This window comes from Melanotaenia boesemani, chromosome 4 (genome assembly GCF_017639745.1).
Source record: "Melanotaenia boesemani isolate fMelBoe1 chromosome 4, fMelBoe1.pri, whole genome shotgun sequence".
Classification (NCBI taxonomy): domain Eukaryota; kingdom Metazoa; phylum Chordata; class Actinopteri; order Atheriniformes; family Melanotaeniidae; genus Melanotaenia; species Melanotaenia boesemani.
Window position 1 is genome coordinate 3,671,336 of NC_055685.1, and position 18,025 is coordinate 3,689,360.

At 40.7% G+C, this 18,025-nt stretch overlaps 2 protein-coding genes across 2 annotated transcripts; one reads left to right on the plus strand and one right to left on the minus strand.

Moving 5' to 3' along the window:
• The first annotated feature begins 3,626 nt into the window (after positions 1-3,626).
• tomm20b (translocase of outer mitochondrial membrane 20b) lies at positions 3,627-7,117 on the plus strand. Its single transcript, XM_041983111.1, has 5 exons — positions 3,627-3,875; positions 4,724-4,770; positions 6,062-6,143; positions 6,292-6,434; positions 6,520-7,117. The coding sequence occupies exons 1-5, from the start codon at positions 3,752-3,754 to the stop codon at positions 6,562-6,564; spliced, it is 441 nt and encodes a 146-aa protein (XP_041839045.1). The 5' UTR covers positions 3,627-3,751; the 3' UTR covers positions 6,565-7,117.
• A 2,138-nt stretch (positions 7,118-9,255) lies between these two features.
• On the minus strand, positions 9,256-17,858 carry LOC121638362 (RNA-binding protein 34-like). Its single transcript, XM_041983097.1, has 11 exons — positions 17,659-17,858; positions 16,555-16,711; positions 16,127-16,257; positions 15,822-16,035; positions 12,998-13,057; positions 12,869-12,912; positions 12,685-12,768; positions 11,063-11,126; positions 10,942-10,984; positions 10,729-10,847; positions 9,256-9,606 (listed from the first exon to the last, which is right to left on the minus strand). The coding sequence occupies exons 1-11, from the start codon at positions 17,676-17,678 to the stop codon at positions 9,304-9,306; spliced, it is 1,239 nt and encodes a 412-aa protein (XP_041839031.1). The 5' UTR covers positions 17,679-17,858; the 3' UTR covers positions 9,256-9,303.
• Positions 17,859-18,025: the final 167 nt, after the last annotated feature.

The following is an 18,025-nucleotide window of genomic DNA, read 5'->3' on the forward strand; positions in this document are numbered from 1 at the left end:
TTTTTACTCTTTGTAGTGAACAACATACACTGGGTTATATTAGATTTTTACTCTTTATAGTGACCAAAAAACACTGGGTTGTATTAGATTTTTACTCTTTATAGTGACCAAAAAACACTGAAATATATTTAGAATATATGCTCTGAGAGTTAATTTTTACTCTCATAGTGTTGGTCAGTTAACTCTAGATTAGTGTTGATAAAAAACTCTGCAAACAGTGTAGAATGTACACTGACACTTTGGACCCAAATAAACACCGAAATTGGTGTACAATATACTCCTAAAGTGTTAAATATACACTGCTAAATTTGCAGTGTATCATCTTCTTTAGTTACACTATGGAGCACAAAGGGGAGGATTTGGCCAGCGTGACAGATTTTATAAATCAGTGCTACTACAGAATCATCATGGGTAAGCCAAATCAAACATCTACCCCATCCACTTTGTCCAAGGCCAAGAGGCAGTGAAACGAGGATTCACCGGGAGCTATTTCACCACCTGGGAATGATTCAATGGACATTCTTGTCTCCATAGATAAGAAACTCAGTAGTTTGGATGTGCGTTTGAGTCTGGTGGAGATTTTCCACAAACAATTTCAAACGCTACACAAGTCACTGGAGTTCATCCAGAAATGGGTGGAAACTCTCGCTGCGGAGAACGTCGGCCTCAGATTCGGTAAAATCCCTCACTGAGGGCTTGACCTGATTCTCTGAGTGCAATGAATGAGGGAACAGCACAAATGCACATACAGACATTTAATACACAGATCCATGTCACACACTCAGCCAGCGGACACACATGCACGCGGAGAGGCAGTGAGACGCACACACACATGCTTCAGTAATATGCATGAAGCTCTCTTTTTATTTGTCGGATGTTGGACACTTTGAGGTGTGTTACTTGGAATGTGCGCAGAGCTGGTACAAGGGAAAAGAGGTTAAAGATTTTCATTTGGCTGCAGGAGATGAAAGCAGACACCGTCCTCCTTCAAGAAACTCATTTATCAAACTCAACAATTGATCTTCTCTCAACAGCCCAGTTTCCACATATGTACTCAGTTTGTTATAATTCTAGGCAAAGAGAAGGAGCAACTCTTAGTAATAGAAGGTTAAACGTTCACATTGATAAACAATCACAGATCCAGAAGGCAGGTTTATAATAGTTACAATATCTATTCAAAATGTTATGTTATGTATTGCAAATGCATATGGTCCAAATGTTGATGACCTCTCCTTCTTTTCTTCTCTCTTCACCTCAGTCTATGGTCACTCAGATAACACATTAATTATAAAGAGGTGATTTTAACATTATATTGGACAAATACAGTACTACAGGAAGTTATTGAGTCTGGAAATCTTCAGAAACTGTAAAACATTACGTGAAGGATTTTGGTCTCTGTGATGCTTGGTGCTCTCACCATCCCACACTAAGAGAATACACCTTCTTCTCTTCAGTTCACCATTCCTATTCTAGATTAGACTATGTGTTAACTAGCAGCTCGCTGATGAGTGACATGTTAGAAATCAGAATCCATCTCATTTCTATCATCGATCACGCACCAGTATCATTCACTCTGAGAAATAAGAACAATGAACCAGCAACTAGAAACTGGAGATTTAATACGTCATTACTTAAAGGTCCTGAGTTTATCAGCTACTTTAAAAGAGAATGGTCCTTATATCTAGAAAATAACGACATGCTGGAAACATCAGCATGTGTTCTTTGGGAAGCAGGAAAAGCAGTAATGAGAGGGAAAATAATTTCCTTCTTTTCCCATAAGAAAAAGAAGGAAACTTTCAGAATTTCAAAGTTAGAACTCAGAATTAAATCCTTAGAGGACACTTACCATGTCTCCCCAGAAGAACACATACTAAATGCTATAAGGAAAGCTTAACTTGAACTTAATGAAATAATAGATAGAAGGACAATTCTTGTTGCAAAGACGTCATTTGGACAACTTTTAACAGGGAAATAAATCTGGAAGGTTCCTGGCTAATCAGTTAAAAAAAAAACAAGGAGAAAACAACCATCTCCTCTCTCTCAAATATCATCTTGCTCTCTCTCAAAACTCTGCTCTTACACTCAGAAAGTCCTCTCTTGCAGTCCAGTTGCTGTTGATGGTCCGGGTTTCTGGGCTGCCCCGGTCTGCCTCTAGCCTCCGTAGAGGCGTGGTCATATTTGCACCATCTCACTCACCACTCCTCATCACTGATCGCTCCTTAGTCCTCATCCTCTGCATGCTGACACAATCACTGAGTTGTCCAGTGGGTTTATACACTCAGAGATAATTTGTCTTTTTTGTTTTTTCCTGTGAGTTTGTATCTGGTTGTTCTTTTGATATGTTTGTGACATGTCTTTTTAATTTGGTTATTATTTAAAAAGTCTTAACCTCTGGCAGCTCTGTTTTTCTGTAAAAGACATAGGAAATTTTCTGGTGTGTTTATGTACAGGTGTAACAGTTTATTGTCTAGTGATAGTCTGGATTGAAGGGTCTTTGCCTTCTGTCTGTGGTGTTTTTGTTTCTTTCTTCTTTCCCTTTTTCTTCTTTTTGATGTCTTCCTTCTTTTTCTGTCCCCTCCGGTCAGGTCCAGCAAGATTACATAGATTCCATGATTCAAAGTAAATAAATAAATTAATTAATCACATTATCAAGAGGAGCCTTATACCTAAGCCTCCCCTTGGCAAAACAAATTTGTTCAGGAGAATACAGCAACAAGATTATCATTCTGCTGCTATGATGCTGGACAGGACAGGAAATCCAAGATGTTTTTCTTATTACTTAGTCTGGATTATGTTTTAATGAGAATTTAATTAAGAATTTAATTAAGGATTTATTGAATTTTATTTTAAATAACAAAATGTGACAAATTGTAAAGCAGTACAAAGAACATATCTTTATTATCTAAAATTATAATTAAAAAAAGAAAAAGGATAAAAATCAAAATTAATAAAGTGACAAAGATTAAACATAATAGGAGATGAGAACATACAGTTCATAAAGAGACATTAAAGTTTATAAATGCATTATAGGATGGAATGGCTTTGGGGTTGTTGCTTTTGGAGATGGTCAAAATGTATGATTTTATCTCTTTGATCAAAACAAGTAAAAGTGGCTTACTGTGTAGGAATTTACATTTATGAATGTGGAACTTTGCTAGGAATATGATGAGGTTTACTGCAAAATTTTTCGTGGTCAACTTTGTCAAAAAAATTAACTAACTAACTAACTAACTAACTAACTAAATAAATAAACAAATAAATAGATAGATAATAGTTTCCTATTTAAGAGAGAAATCATCATGTAGTTTGAATAAAGATGGTCACTTCTTTCCTAACGTTTCAACATGAGAATTGCAAAACGTGCAGTTGGTGTTCTTGTCTTTCACAAATCTGGTTAGTTACTGATTAGTGAGTAAAACCTGTGTAATATTTTTTTAAAACACTTTTTAAATTTATTGTTCAGTACAAATTTTGGTAAAAATTTGGCAAAAGCCAGATTTTTTCCCAGTAAAAGTGAATATAGTTATGTTAGAATGTTTTTTTTTTTTTTTTGTTTTTTTTTGAGAAAATATCTAATCATAACATTTTCAGTCAGGCGCTCTTGGTCAGCTACAATCTGTCAAACGGTGGGGGCCTTACGGGTCCTTCCTGCTCTGAGCCTCTGCTATCCGCCTGACAAACCGATTGAAACAGACTTGAAATAATCCGAAAATAAATCAAAGCCCCGTAAAACCGACCGGGTCGTGGAGTAATGATGGGCGGAAGGACGAGTGCGATAGCTGCGGGGGTGTGCGGGGCTCTGTTAGTTGGTTACTGCATCTATTTTGATAGAAAAAGACGGAGTGACCCCAACTTCAAGAACAGGCTGCGGGAACGTGAGTCTTGACCTCTTCTTTCCACCTCATCTTCACCTTCACCAGGCCCGGGAATGCAGATCAGGTCCGCCGTGGTTCGGTTCAGTTTATCCTTCCAGTTCTGACTTTGTGGTTAAAGCTCTGCGGTATCAGTCCGCTTAGACAAGCCTGATGAAGCTCCATTCAGTTGTCAGACATTTTAGCGTGGCGGTCATCAACCACAATATAACGTGTTTGGAGCGCAGAAGACCAGTAAGGGTGGTCTAATGAAGCTACACATTTTCAGCATCTTTCCATCGCTCACTTAAGTCAAACAGTTTCTAAAACAATTCGAGTTAACAGAAATGTGATCTAAAAATGGTGTTATTAATCTCCAAGCCTCCGCCCAGTTTTGTCCTGACCCTACAAATCTGCATCTGGAGCTGCTGTCTAACTATAAAACACCAAAGTCTGCGGTAAACTGTTGACTCTCCACTGATGTGACCTGTAGCTCAGACGCATCCACAAAGCTGTTGCACTACATCCCAGTCACACATGTTCTGGTCTTCCTCATTCAGGGATCAGTGACACTGCTGGGCAGTAACCATCAGCCTCTCTGCTTCATGAAGGGTTAAGAGCTTTCAACTAGTTTCCACTTGTTGAGCTGGGTTTTGATGTCGGGTCAATAAATTTTCTTCATGCAGTGAATCTTAAAGAGAGGGGAACCAAAGAAAGAAAGAAAAATACATCAGAAAGATGTCCTTCTAGTGATGGAGATGTTGGTCATCAGAGAGTTTTCAAGGGACATTCAGGGCTGGTGAAATCAGCTGGAACAAGCTTTTTAGTGAGAATTTAAACTCTGAATGTTTGTTTTTGTCTTTTTGCTACAGGGAGAAGAAAGCAGAAGGTAGCCAAGGAGAGGGCAGGCCTGGCAAAGGTGAGAGCATTCATCGTTCACAGAGCAGCCACAAGGTTCAAGTACAACTATAAAACTTTATGACCTTGAAAAAATGTATTTATGATTCATTTTGATCCACACTGACATTTATTTTGTACATTTGTGAAGCCGTCGTCATCCCGCAGCATCCTGAGGCTGAGACAGCATTTCACAACTTTTACTTCCAGGTCGTTGTGTCACTTTACAGCTGAGTTTCGCTTTACGCAGCTCATTTCACTCTAGCAACTGGATATCAATACAGTGTGCGTCTTTGTGCAGTAACTGCCATTTTTGTTTGTTTGCGCTCTATCATTTTAATAGAAGAATTATTTCTACATTTGTTTCCACCAGCTTGTGAGACGCTGCACCATGTCAGTCGCCATTGTTGCGCTAAGACAGTAAAAGCCTGCTGGAGCTGAAGTAAAATGGAAAGAACTCTGTCCTGTTGAGTTTACCAGTCCTACTGCCACCTTCAGGTTCGGCAGAGAAACTGCAACATGACGGCGTAACCAGAGCACATTTTACCAGCTACGTCAACCTTACATATGTACAGAATGTAAGCAGACGCCGCGGGAATATAAATCCAGCTTTAGGTGTTGTTAGGGAGGCATACATTGAGAAAATCTGCCAAAGTTCACTAGTGTTGCTTTAAAAGCACCTGTCTGATATTAAAGATGCGCTACAGAACTTTTGCAATTTTCCCAGCTACACATCCCCAATCAACAGCTAATGCAGCATCCATCTTGCATCCTGCCTGTACTGTGAGATCTCTCCAGCCAGTAAAAGTCAGTCTCATCTTGACTTTTTTTCTGTCTTTTTCTCTGTTACTTTTACTCTCTTCTTCCAATAATGTCTTCTTGCATTACTTTGCTGAATCAGTCATGGTGTGCTTTCAAACTGGCTGGTTTGTTCATATCTGTTCGCTAGTTTGTGACGTGAAACTCGGCTGCAATGTCACGCAGCGTCCTGGATGAAAAGGTTGTGTAGTGGTTTCTCAGCCTCAGGATGCTGCTGGACAGCGACGGGTCCAGAAATGTGCATGATAGATGTCACTGTGCCATCAAACAAGTCCAGAACAATTATATGGGAATGTATGAAAATAGCACTAACCACTTTACATCTGCTAATTTTCAATTTCCACTTAAAGCAAACAATGTGTTACATGAAAGCAGAGACTCTGCTGATTACCAAGATGTCTGTCTCATCACTGTGGGACAAAAACTCTGGGAGCTAGCTAGTCATGTGTGTCATTTAAAGTCATCTTTACAAGTTGTGGCTGGTTTTCCTGCAGCTTCCGGACCTGAAGGATGCAGAGGCGGTGCAGAAGTTCTTCCTGGAGGAGATCCAGCTCGGGGAGGAGCTGCTGGCTCAGGGTAACTCCCACCAACACACTGCATGACACACTGTCAGGCAGAATTTAGAGTGACCAGTTAACCTAACCCCAACATTGTTTCTGTAAGTCTTTCTGGTCAGTTTGAAATCTTGGAGATGTTCTGTACCTCTTTATGCTTCCGTTTCCAGGAGACTATGAGAAAGGTGTGGACCACCTGACCAACGCCATCGCTGTGTGTGGTCAACCTCAGCAGCTGCTGCAGGTGCTGCAACAGACGCTGCCTCCACCCGTCTTCCAGATGCTGCTCACCAAGCTGCCCAGCATCAGCCAGGTAAAGACTCAGCTCTCAGAACTGGTCCAGAGGGATCTGGACCAATCAAGCCACTCATCTGTGTGTGTTTCCTGATGTCCTGCAGCGCATCGTCAGTGCACAGAGTCTGAGTGAGGATGATATAGAATAAGGTCTGGATGGAACGAAGCCCATCTAACTCATCCTCCTCCTCATGTGGACCCTCCTTCCATCATGACCTTCCGACGCCTCAGCCCCCCCCCTGCTTGGGCTGATGTCCATCACCTCCTATCAAGGCGTACTAAAGGGATACAGTTTTTTATCGCAAGGTTATCCATGTCTGTATTTTTTTAATTTTTTTTTTTTATATTACCCATTTTGGGGTATTGGTATGAATTAAATTACAACCGAGTGTCCCTGTTTCTCCCTCAGTAGGTGATAATGAACCTGATGGGGTTTAGTTGAATATGGGCTTCTTCTGTCAGAGGGGGGAGCAGCATCATGTTCCAGGTTTACAGCGTCTGACATGTTGGAACCAGCCATCACCACATCAGTAGCAGCGGGTTGCAGAAACAGACGTCTGTCTGCTTGGATACTTTCTGGCTATTTATTTTTCAGTTGTTGTTCTTTTCTGTCTAGACTCAAACACTTTTTAAAAAGTGACTAAATGATTAAGTTTAAAGAGAAGACCCTCTTTTGGAAAAATAAAAAAAAGTGAAAAGTGACAGAGTTCATTGTGGTTTGTTGGTGTGTGTCAATCTGGAAAGTTTAATGGTTAGCAAGTGTGTGTGTGTGTGTGTGTGTGTGTGTTGGACCCAGATGATGCAAGATCAAGAATTTTAGACTTAGAGATTTTGTTTTAAATAAATCAATTAGTTTTACTTGTTAATACTTCAGAAGTAAAAGTCCACATAAGAAATCTAAAATTTCACCGTCCACTTTACCAGGTCCACCTTCTAGAACTGGGTTGGACCCCCTTTCTGATTCTTTGTGTCATAGATCCAACGAGGTGTAGGAAACCTTCCTCAGAGGTTTTCTCCATATTGACATGTCAGCATCACACAGTTGCTGCAGGTTTGTCGGCTGCATCCATGATGAGGATCTCCCATTCCACCACATTCCAAAGCTGCTCTACTGGACTGAGATCTGGTGGCTGTGGAGGCCGTTGGAGTCCAGTGAACTCATCGTCATGTTCTAGAAAGCAGGTGGAGATGATCTGAGCTTTGTGACATGGTGCATTATCCTGCTGGAAGTAGCATCAGAAGATGCTCCACTGTGGTCATAAAGGGATGGAACGTCCTAGTCTTTAAACCAGGCCACGTTGGTACTAAGAAAATACCCCCTGTCCCCCACCACCACCACCACCATTGCACCACCAGCAGCCTGAAGCGTTGATCCAAGGCAGGATGGATCCATGTTTTCATGATGTTTCCAGCAGCTTCTGAGTCTAGCATCTGAATGTGGAGCTGAAATGGAGACTCATCAGACCAGCAACGTTTCTCCATCTTCTATTGTTCAGTGTTGGTGAGTGTGTGTGAATTGTAGCCTCAGTTTCCTGTTCTTAGCTGACAGGAGGCACCCGGTGTGTCTTCTGCTGCTGTAGACCATCTGCTTCAAGGTTGGACGTGTTGTGTGTTCAGAGATGCTGTTCTGCAGACCTTGGTAGGAACCAGTGCTGATTGGACTTCCTGTTGTCTTTCTATCATCTCCAACCAGTCTGTCCATTCTCCTCTGACCTCTGACATCAACCAGACATTCTGGTCCAGACAACTGCTGCTCGCTGGATATTTTCTCTTCTTCAGACCATTCTCTGGAAACCCTGGAGATGGTTGTGTGTAAAAATCCCATTAAATCTGCAGTTTCTGAAATATGCCGTATGTGTGTTACAGGAAGTTAAACAGGTGGACCTGATGAAGTGGACGGTGAGTAGATCTGAACTTTTTTTGTGGCTTTTGATGCAACTGAATGTTCTGCAATGGTTTATTGATTACTTAGTTGGAGACTTTTCAATATTTTTTAACAAATAAGTGTGAACACACCAACAATCTGCTGCTTCCAACCTCATCCCTGCTTTTTTACATTAATGGGCTCGACACACGGGAGACGACGTCGCTCCTTCTCCATTCATTTTCAATGGGATCTGCGTGATGAGACAAAAATCGCTGCCCTTCTCCAGCCAAGCGACAGGCAACATTTGTGCATGTGAAATGTTGCGCTCCTTCACGTAGACGCACACAATGGGCTTGCGACGCGACACATGAAAATAGAAAAATGTTCAGTTTTTGTCGCTGTCACCTGGCACTACAACCAATCAGTGAGTGGCTTCATGTACTGACCAATAATCTGAGAAGACTAGACAGTCTGCAAACACTTTCACTTCATGCAAAGATTATAGAGATGTAAATAAAAGGCAGCCATGGTGAATTTGTCCGAACATAGGTTCTCAATTTATTTAGATGAGCCTTGATGTCCACCATCAAATGATGATATTCACCATGCCATGTCCTTGTTTGTAAAATAGGATGAACCCAGGGCTGTCTTTCTTTGTGCAATAGAGTCAACAGCAAGATTTTAATTCGAGCAAAATCTTCTGACTTCCTCCTACACCTTGTCGGTCACTGGTTTGAAAACATCTAAATTCAATACCATAACCAATCACATTTCTTGGAGAAAAGCGTTCGGAGACACAGCCATCGTCGCTGTCGTTGGTCGCCTCCCGTGTATCGAGCCCATGAGGAATGAACCCCTACAATAGCAGAGTAACAGGAAAAAAACTGGTTTATTTGACTCTGAGCCTTGTTGATCAGGATAGTTTGACTGTCACGATGATGCTGAACGAAGCTGGAAGAATAAAGTTCTCGTCTGGAACCAGGACGATTTTATTTCTGACATGTTTAATTTTCCCTCAAACTCAGATATGAACTTTCTTGCTTGGCTTCACCTTCTTCTTCAGTCCTTTCTTTTTAGTCTTTTTGCTTGGATCCACCATCACTCCTTTGAACGAGGTGGAACTTTTGGGGGGCTTGAACCCTCCTCGACCAGGTTCCGTTTCACGTCCTGAACCCTTCACAGGGCTCTTGTTGGGTTTTCTTGTGGTTCCTTTGCTGCTGGTTTTATTCTGCTTCTCCTTCTTCACAGACCTCTTGACGCGGATTGACCTGCCCTCCAGCTTGGAGCCGTTCAGTTTCAGTGCCAGCAGCACAGAGTCCTCGCTCTGCAACGACACGGGAAAAAACTTTTCTTTATTTATCACATTAACAAATACTTTTGGAATTCATCAATAGGTCCAAACCTGGACCCTCATTAATCAACCAATCTGATTTGTGTGTATTTTGTGTGCGATAACATTTTCATGCAAAGTGTGGAATTCACCATCTTTTTTTCAATGATGATGCAGGACACAACGTTGGGAATTATTCTGGGAATAATAGTGGGAATGATGTAGGGAATGATGTCGAGACTAATGTTGGGAATTATGTCAGGAGTTATGTGAATGATGCAGGGAACGATGCAGGGAATGATGATACAAAGATGTAGGGAATGATGTCAAGACTAATGTTGGGAATTATTTTGGTACTTATGTGAATTATGCTGGGAATGATGCAGGGAGTGATGTTAGGAATTATTTTGGGAGTCGTGTAATTGATGCTGCAATGATGCTGGGAATGATGTCGAGACTAATGTTGGGAATTATGTGAATGAAGCAGAAAATGATGCAGGAAAGAACATTGGGAATTATTCTGGGAATAATGGTGGCAATGATGCAGGGAACGATGACAGAATGATGGTGGGAATGATGCAGGAAATGATAGTGGGAATATGGGTGTAAGTTATGTCAAATCAAATCTCTACAGAACGTGTAAAACCAATCGAGGTTTAAAATAAAAATCTAGCTGGAAGTTCTGGTGGTTTTTCCAGCTGCAGATATGTCTTCATTTATATATATATATATATATATATATATATACATATATATATATACACACACACATGACCGGTGTAATTCCTTCTTCCTCTCCAATACTCTGAGAAAGAAACAAGCAATTTCTGCCTGACTTCTACAGGGAAGTCTCTATATCTGTTTAATGAACACAAACAGGTGATTTAGAACATGTGGGATTCATCAACAATACTAACGTAAATGGTAAATTCTTATATGATCTGTACTTATATAGCGCTTTTATCCAAAGCGCTTTACATTCACACACACATTCACACACTGACACACAGTTTGTACCAACGATTGATGAACGAGGACCCTCATGTCCAATTCTGAAGGACAAATTTCTTCCAGCTGCCAAGGTCAACTGTAAATCCAGTGTTTGACGTGTCCTACCTCAAACAGGACGTAGCCGAATCCTTTTCCCAGTCCAGAGTTCTGGTCCCGGATCAGCCGCACTGCTTCCACCATTCCACACTCCTCAAAATGCCTTCGTATTGCCAGCTCGTTTATCTCTGCAACGACACAACCAAGAAGCTTCATGACAGCGACGAGCTGCAGTCTGAGCTGACAGCATTTCGTCGGCTGTGCTTCTGTACAGTCACTCACCGAACGAAAGGTTCCCCACAAAAACCGAACGTTTGTGATCGTGCTGCAAAACAAGGAGGACATTTTTCATCAGATGAGACTGATTGACCGACCAAAGGTAAACTGGTGTCGGCTGACTTACTGATGAGCTGTCGGTCACTCTGTCCACCCGGATGAAGAAGTCCTTCTCAATCTCCATTCCATTCCTGTCGGAAGAGACGGAGGGACAGACACTTTAAATCAGGGGTGTTAAACATGCGGTATGGGTACACAAATCTGTCACCTGAAGGAGTCCAGTTAGGTCCGCGAAATGAATTTGGTAAATGTGAAAGTAGAAGATATTAAATATAATATTTTATTAAAAGTAACTGTAATTCCTAATTTGTCCACATGAAGCATTTATTTACGTTTAAATCTAAAACATTTCCAAGGCCTCCTCCCTGAGCTGTCACTTTACCACGATGGAGACGTTTGAGCATCATGAAGATCTTAGGAGTTATGATGTTGGAGGCTTGGACAATGAGACCTGGAGGGGTGTGATTGGGAGGAACCAGAGGGTGTGCTCCAACTACAGGGGGATCACACTCCTCAGCCTCCCTGGTAAGGTCTATTCAGGGGTGCTGGAGAGGAGGGTCCGTCGGATAGTCGAACCTTGGATTGAGGAGGAGCAGTGTGGTTTTCGTCCCGGTCGTGGAACAGTGGACCAGCTCTACACCCTCTTCAGGGTCTTGGAGGGGGCATGGGAGTTCAAAGAACCAGTCTACATGTGCTTTGTTGACTTGGAGAAGGCATTCAACCGTGTCCCCTAGGGACTCCTGTGGGGGGAACTTTGAGAGTATGGAGTGCCGGATCCCCTTATACGTGCTGTCTGGTCCCTGTACGACCGGTGTCAGAGCTTGGTCCGCATCACTAAATCAGAATCGTTTCCAGTGAGGGTTGGACTCCGCCAAGGCTGCCCTCTGTCACCAATTCTGTTAATAACTTTTATGGACAGAATTTCTAGGTGCAGCCGAGGTGTTGAGGGAATCCGGTTTGGTGGCCTCAGGATTGGGTCTCTGCTCTTTGCAGATGATGTGGTTCTGTTGGCTTCATTGGGTCGTGATCTTCAGCTCTCACTGGAGCGATTTGCTGCCGAGTGTGAAGCGGCTGTAATGAGAATCAGCACCTCCAAATCCCGAGACCATGGTCTTCAGCCGGAAAAGGGTGGAGTGCCTTCTCCGGGTCTGCAATGAGGTCCTGCCCCAAGTGGAGGAGTTCATGTATCTCAGGGTCTTGTTTGTATGATTAGGTGAATCAGTTCAGGTGGTCAGGATTGCTACATGTGGAAATGTACACGTATGTACATTTAAAATAAATTCTATGTGAAATATTGGATTTTTCACTTCCAGATACCTGGCATTAAATGTCTGCTGGTTTTATAGATCTAATGTGATCTGGAAGTTGTAATAAATGTGTGAATGATAAAAAATTAGGCAAAATATTGTTGGAACTTCTTATTTTTCTTCATGAATTTCAGGTTGTTCCTCATGTTCAAGGATAGTTTAATAAACAATAACATTTAAAATATTTACTTGTAGTTATTTGCACTAAAATAAGGGGAAAAGTTTGGAGTTTTGGTTTATTATTATGGTTGTATTTTACTGGTCTGGCCCACTGGAAGTCAGATTGTAATGAATGTGGAACCTGAACTAATACGAGTTTAAATAATTTTAGATATTTTCATGTCGATCTTTATGTTTCAGTTTCATCTCAGGAGTGTCGAACCTCTCCAAAGCTTTGCGGACTCCGTCCTCGTCTTTAAACACCACGTAGGCATTCAGGCTTTGCTTCTGAGGATGGACTTTACGTCTGAGAAAATAAGTAAACAGATTTGAATGGAATTACTTTTTGATTTTTCATAAATTTAATCCCAAAATGAAAATCTGAATTTCTGAGGGCAGAAATTTACTTGATAGCTGCGACTTTCCGAGACATGGAGGGATCCTCTCGGACCTGAAGAATTAATTCAGAATTAACTTGTGATTAAAGTAAGAACTCAGGATGAGTTAATTAGCTGAATAAAACAAAAAAGGTTTACCAGGGAGCGAAAGCGGATAGATTCAATGGATCCTTTATCCCTGAAGAGACTCCGCAACATCTGAAAGAGAACACAAAATCAGAAATCAGGTCTCTGACTCATCTCTGAGCAAAAGAAGATCATCTTATGGAAAAAAAATTGATTGTTTTTTTTAAGTCAAATGGTGAATGGCTCTCAGAGGACACCCCACTGGGGGGCAGGGATCAGGTCTGCAATCTGTTTCCAACAGGCAGTTTTTATGTCACCTCATCAGTAGGGATAGGAAGCCCGGTGACTCCTGGGTGCAAATTTTACATAATAAATTGGTTATTCTCAGCTGTGACTGGGTGTAAAACAGACAAGAACTCATCCCAAGAGGGAAGCACGGAGGTGGGAGTGTGATGATGAATGAAAAGTAATTTAAAAACAGTAAATATACCAAAACTCTGGCTGAAGATTTCCAGCCTGCAGCAGCTTAGAAGGCAGATTTCTGCATAATAGAGTTGTTAAAGAACCCAAAACTAAAACCAAAGAAGTTCCCTGACATGTATCTGACAAGACAAAAAAAAAAAAAAAAAACACTCCAAAGGCTTTTTAAAGAAAACAATTTAAGAGAAATACAGACCTTCCTTGAAGGTCCGTAATGTGAAACTTTTAATTTTTAGATTTTATCTCATATCTCAGTGAGATAAACATCTCAGTCAACCTACAGTATGTCTTTTTTAAATATGGAATATAAATATTTTTGACCTCAAAGAGGGAGGGCACATCTTGGGAAATCTGAGCATTTCAGCACAAACTCTAACCTCTAAGTCGGGGGTGTCAAACTCTGGCCTTCGAGGGCTGCTGTCCTGTAGGCTTTTGCAGGAAAATAACTAAAACTTGCAGGGTAGCAGCCCTTGAGGACCGGAGTTTGACACTTGTCTTTTGGGGCGCCAAAAGGGGGGGTAGGGGAAGGATTCTAGGGGCCCTTGACTGACAGGGGGCCCAGAAGGGCCCTCAATGCAACTGTAATACTAACAAAATGATCTAATACTCCATGATAAACTTACAATCACGCAAGCATTTTAGTTACAATGCACTGGTATCACTAAGTGTCTTTGTTTTGGAAACATTTCTGAACATTCATTTCACTGTTTTAGTCAAATAATCAACGCAGGCAAACAATTAGCAAGCTGCTAAAAACATCACGCATGTCCTGACCAGACACGAGAGCAGCCGAAGCAGATGCTGCCAGACCCCCCTCCCCTCCCCATGACCAGGTAACCCCTGAGGAAGGAAGTGAGCAGCTGAGTGTTGGATTAACTGATTATTGGGGAGAAAAAATATGATATAATGGAAAAAATCGTTCTGAATTATTAATAATAAATATGAAATAGTTAATATTTGTTATAGAACTATTTGAATAGTAAAGAAAATACTCAGCTATCACTGTAATGTAGGTTAGGTCAGTAGTTTGGGACTCATCCTCCTGCTTTGCAGTAGGAACAGAGACATTTCTAGTGCAGCAGACTGGGTGACTGCTTTCAATCCAATCAGAGAAATATTTACATTTTCTAGATATCAGAAGATAAACTAGCAACAATCATATAGCGTCATATACGTTTCCCCACTAATCTAATGCTTCACCTGTGCGTCTACAGATCTGGAGATAAATTAGACTTCATGTGTTGCTACATGAGGGAGGCGATGACGTGGAGGATTGGTAGTCAGATCAGTTTACCTTCACATTGTTGGTGAAATCACTGAAAGCAAGTAAAACAAAATAGTGGGCGACCACCAGAAATAATGATTGTGATGCTATTATACATGACATTACATGATTGGAGATACTATATAATAGAACAGCTGATAGAACAGAAAGCTGGACTTCAGGACTTGATAAGTGGTTTTACAGGAAGAAAGCTCCACGTTGGGCTCTTGGTGAAAAAGGCTGATCAAGGACAGTGATTGTGAATGAGATTGCAAGAACTTGACTCAGCAATAATGTACCTTTACCACTCCTTGATGTCTTATTACATAAAGTTCTACCTTTTAAAATGTAATTATTTAATTTTAAAGACGCTCCCAGCCGTTGTTTGGCTGTAAATCTCCACAGTGGTTTGCTTGTGACCGTTTCACATTCAGTTCATATAAAACAATAAACCATGTGAGGTCCTGCTAGTTTTTGTTTCTGAGCCTACCTCATTTATTTTACCATTGCATCTGATTTCATTTATTTATTTGTTTTTATTTAATCATTTTTTGTTGCCTCTTGTTCAGTGATAATGTTCAGTGATAACACTAACAATACAATAAATCATAAAAACGAGCGGCCATTTTGTTTTTGACTGTGTTTTAGCTGAAATATGATTTGTTTCTCCACAGATTATAAATGCATTTCTTTTCCATGGAAGATGTTATTTTGTATTTTAAGTAATTGATATTGAGATAATTAATTGTTAAAGTATTTAAAAAAAGATAGATGGGTTTTAGAATATAAAGTATCCGTCTTGCAGCAAATAACTAAATCTAAATGAACTTCATGGTATTTTTAGTGTTTCCCCTACCAAGTAGCCTCATTGTTATGTTTTTCTTTTCACAAATATAGGTATGATGGTCAAAATATCATTAAAATTGCTAATTTTATGTATTACAGTATCAAATTTTCAGAGGGGGGGCCCACATCAGTTTGTTTTCATGGGGCCCAAAATTTCTGGCAGCGCCCCTGCCTGTCTTCAACTGGTGGAGTTTCTGACAAGCACTGGTTATGGGTTCACTAAAACACAACAGATGAACCTGAACTGAGGAAGAGTTATTTCTTTTCACTGTAACGGTTGCTGGATGTGATGAGGACAGAGAATACCTTTCTGGTGCAGCTGACGGGCAGGTTGCCCACAAACACCGTCCTCTTCCTCTTTAAGGCCTCCTCATTCCTGATGGCCTTCATCTTCTGTCGCTTCAGCACCCAGTGTTCTGCATCCTTCTCTCTGTCCGACTCCGACACCTTCCTCTTCCTCTTCTTCACTGACCTCCCCTGCCCTCGCTCGTCATTGTCTGCCTCCTGTAAACTGCACTCCCTGGAACCAACACAGAGAAAATAGACCAGATTTTTAGAAGAGGTTGGAAAAGACTGATTGAAAGAATTAAAAGGAAATAATCTATAATCACCTGTTCTCCAGCTTCTGGTCAGCTACTGATTTCTCCCTAACTGCTTTCTTCTCCTTCTTCTGCTGTGGTCCACCTTTGACCTCTGGACTTTCCTTCTGCTGCTCCTCTGTTTTTAAGCTCTTTTGGATGGGCTGAAAAAAAAAGGAAAATTAATGATTTAAAGAAAAATAAATCCCAGCTAACTGCAGGCCAACTGCTATAACCAGAGCTATAAAAACATGGTTGAATAAAAAAGCTTGTATACTGCATCCCTGAAGTATTTCGACCAAAGCACGGCACAGATATTTTCAGATTATTGAGTCACTTTGTTTAAAAAAAAAAAAAACCAATATGTCTTTGATCTGTGAAACCAAACCAGTGACTGGTGCATCCTGGTTTATTTGTAAAATATTGAAAGTAAAAGAGAAGGTGGTGAAACTGTGATGTACCTTTGGTGGAGGCTGAAACAGAACAGATGCAGCTGGAGCAGCGGTGCTGAACAACGCTGACAGCGAACCAGTGGCTGCAGAGTTCTGCTGGAACAAACTTCCTGACACCTGACCCACCACGTAGTCAGACGACTGTTGCCCCGGCAACGGCTCTCCCCTGAGGACAGAAACAGCGAGGGAGAAAATGGTACAGCAACAGAAAAATCAAGAAGATAAGACAAGGAGCCAGGCATTAAATCAGATATAAACTAGCTTTTATGCTGCTAAACAGAAGATTCGAACACCATTTTATTTATGCTAAATTCAGCCTTGGTTTGCTTGTTTAGCATTTGAAGAACATTTTTCATGGTGGACAATGCAAGCCACATTTTTCGGTCAAATATCGCCCCCACCTGTCATACTGCATTGAGGAATTTTATCTATAATTTCATGTGGATTTACTGTTGAGAAAAATGTCATTATAATGATATAATGGCCTGATACAAGGGATTCCTTGTGTTTATTGGAAGAACTGGAACAAATGCCTACATGGACAGTGATCACCAAAGATGTGAAATGTGAGGATTATTTACTGTTTTTATTGCTGATAAGGACTGATGTGTCTGAAATAAAGATCAATGACAATTACAATAACTTGAATTCAAATGCCTTTATATCTGTTTTATTAAGACTGCCTCTTAAAGAGAAGAAATGCTGATTGCAATCCACATAAAAACACACAACCTTGTCTAGATGATGAATCCTTGCCTGCAACCACCTTACACGGGTAGGCATGAACATAGTTTCTTCCTCTACAGTCACTAAAAGGAAAGATTAGCTTTAAGCTAAAATTAGACTAATGATGCTTTGCTGCAGTGTCACACAAAATCAGTCACTTTCTGTGACCATTGATGGCCCAGCTTTTATCTTAGAGAGTCAGGGGTCATCAAGGGTCCCTAAATGATCAAAACCTATCAGAAAGATTCCTGATCAGGTTAAAAAAAAAAAAAAAAGAAGAAGAAGAAGAAAGCTGCAATGGTGAAATAACGAGCAAAACTAAGCTGTTAGCTTCAAACGGATATCGCTGTTAAAACATGGCCAATCCAAAGATATATGTAAACAAACCTGTGAACTTTCTTCTTCATCGTTTTATGAAGATTACTCCAACTTAAATCAAAGATCGCGTGTTTTTATTATTGTAGAAATAAATAACTTATGTGACAAGTTAATTATCGCATGAACATGAATTTCTACGGTGTAAACTCTAATACTATGTTAACCATGGCACATCCACACGTTTTGTTCCCAAGCAAAAAAACTGTCCTTCGCAGAAATATTTCCCCTGGCAAACACGGTCCAGATTACAAAACAGTTCCTATTAGTTTTCAAAGAAAGCAACTAAAATCAACTAACTGGGGCAGAAGTCGAAGGAACAGGACTGGGTTAAATATTTTCTATTGGAAGAAACATTTCTGTTTCCGTAAATATAAAT

Bases quoted from the DNA above. Each gene is read 5' to 3' on its own strand.
- tomm20b (XM_041983111.1), top strand. From the start codon at position 3,752: ATGATGGGCGGAAGGACGAGTGCGATAGCTGCGGGGGTGTGCGGGGCT. The intron at 3,876-4,723 runs GTGAGTCTTGAC...TTTTTGCTACAG, and splicing joins CAAGAACAGGCTGCGGGAAC to GGAGAAGAAAGCAGAAGGTA. The intron at 6,435-6,519 runs GTAAAGACTCAG...GATGTCCTGCAG, and splicing joins AGCTGCCCAGCATCAGCCAG to CGCATCGTCAGTGCACAGAG.
- LOC121638362 (XM_041983097.1), bottom strand. From the start codon at position 17,678: ATGAAGAAGAAAGTTCACAG. The intron at 16,258-16,554 runs GTACATCACAGT...TTTTTTTTTCAG, and splicing joins TGTTTCAGCCTCCACCAAAG to CCCATCCAAAAGAGCTTAAA. The intron at 12,913-12,997 runs GTAAACCTTTTT...TTAATTCTTCAG, and splicing joins CTATCCGCTTTCGCTCCCTG to GTCCGAGAGGATCCCTCCAT.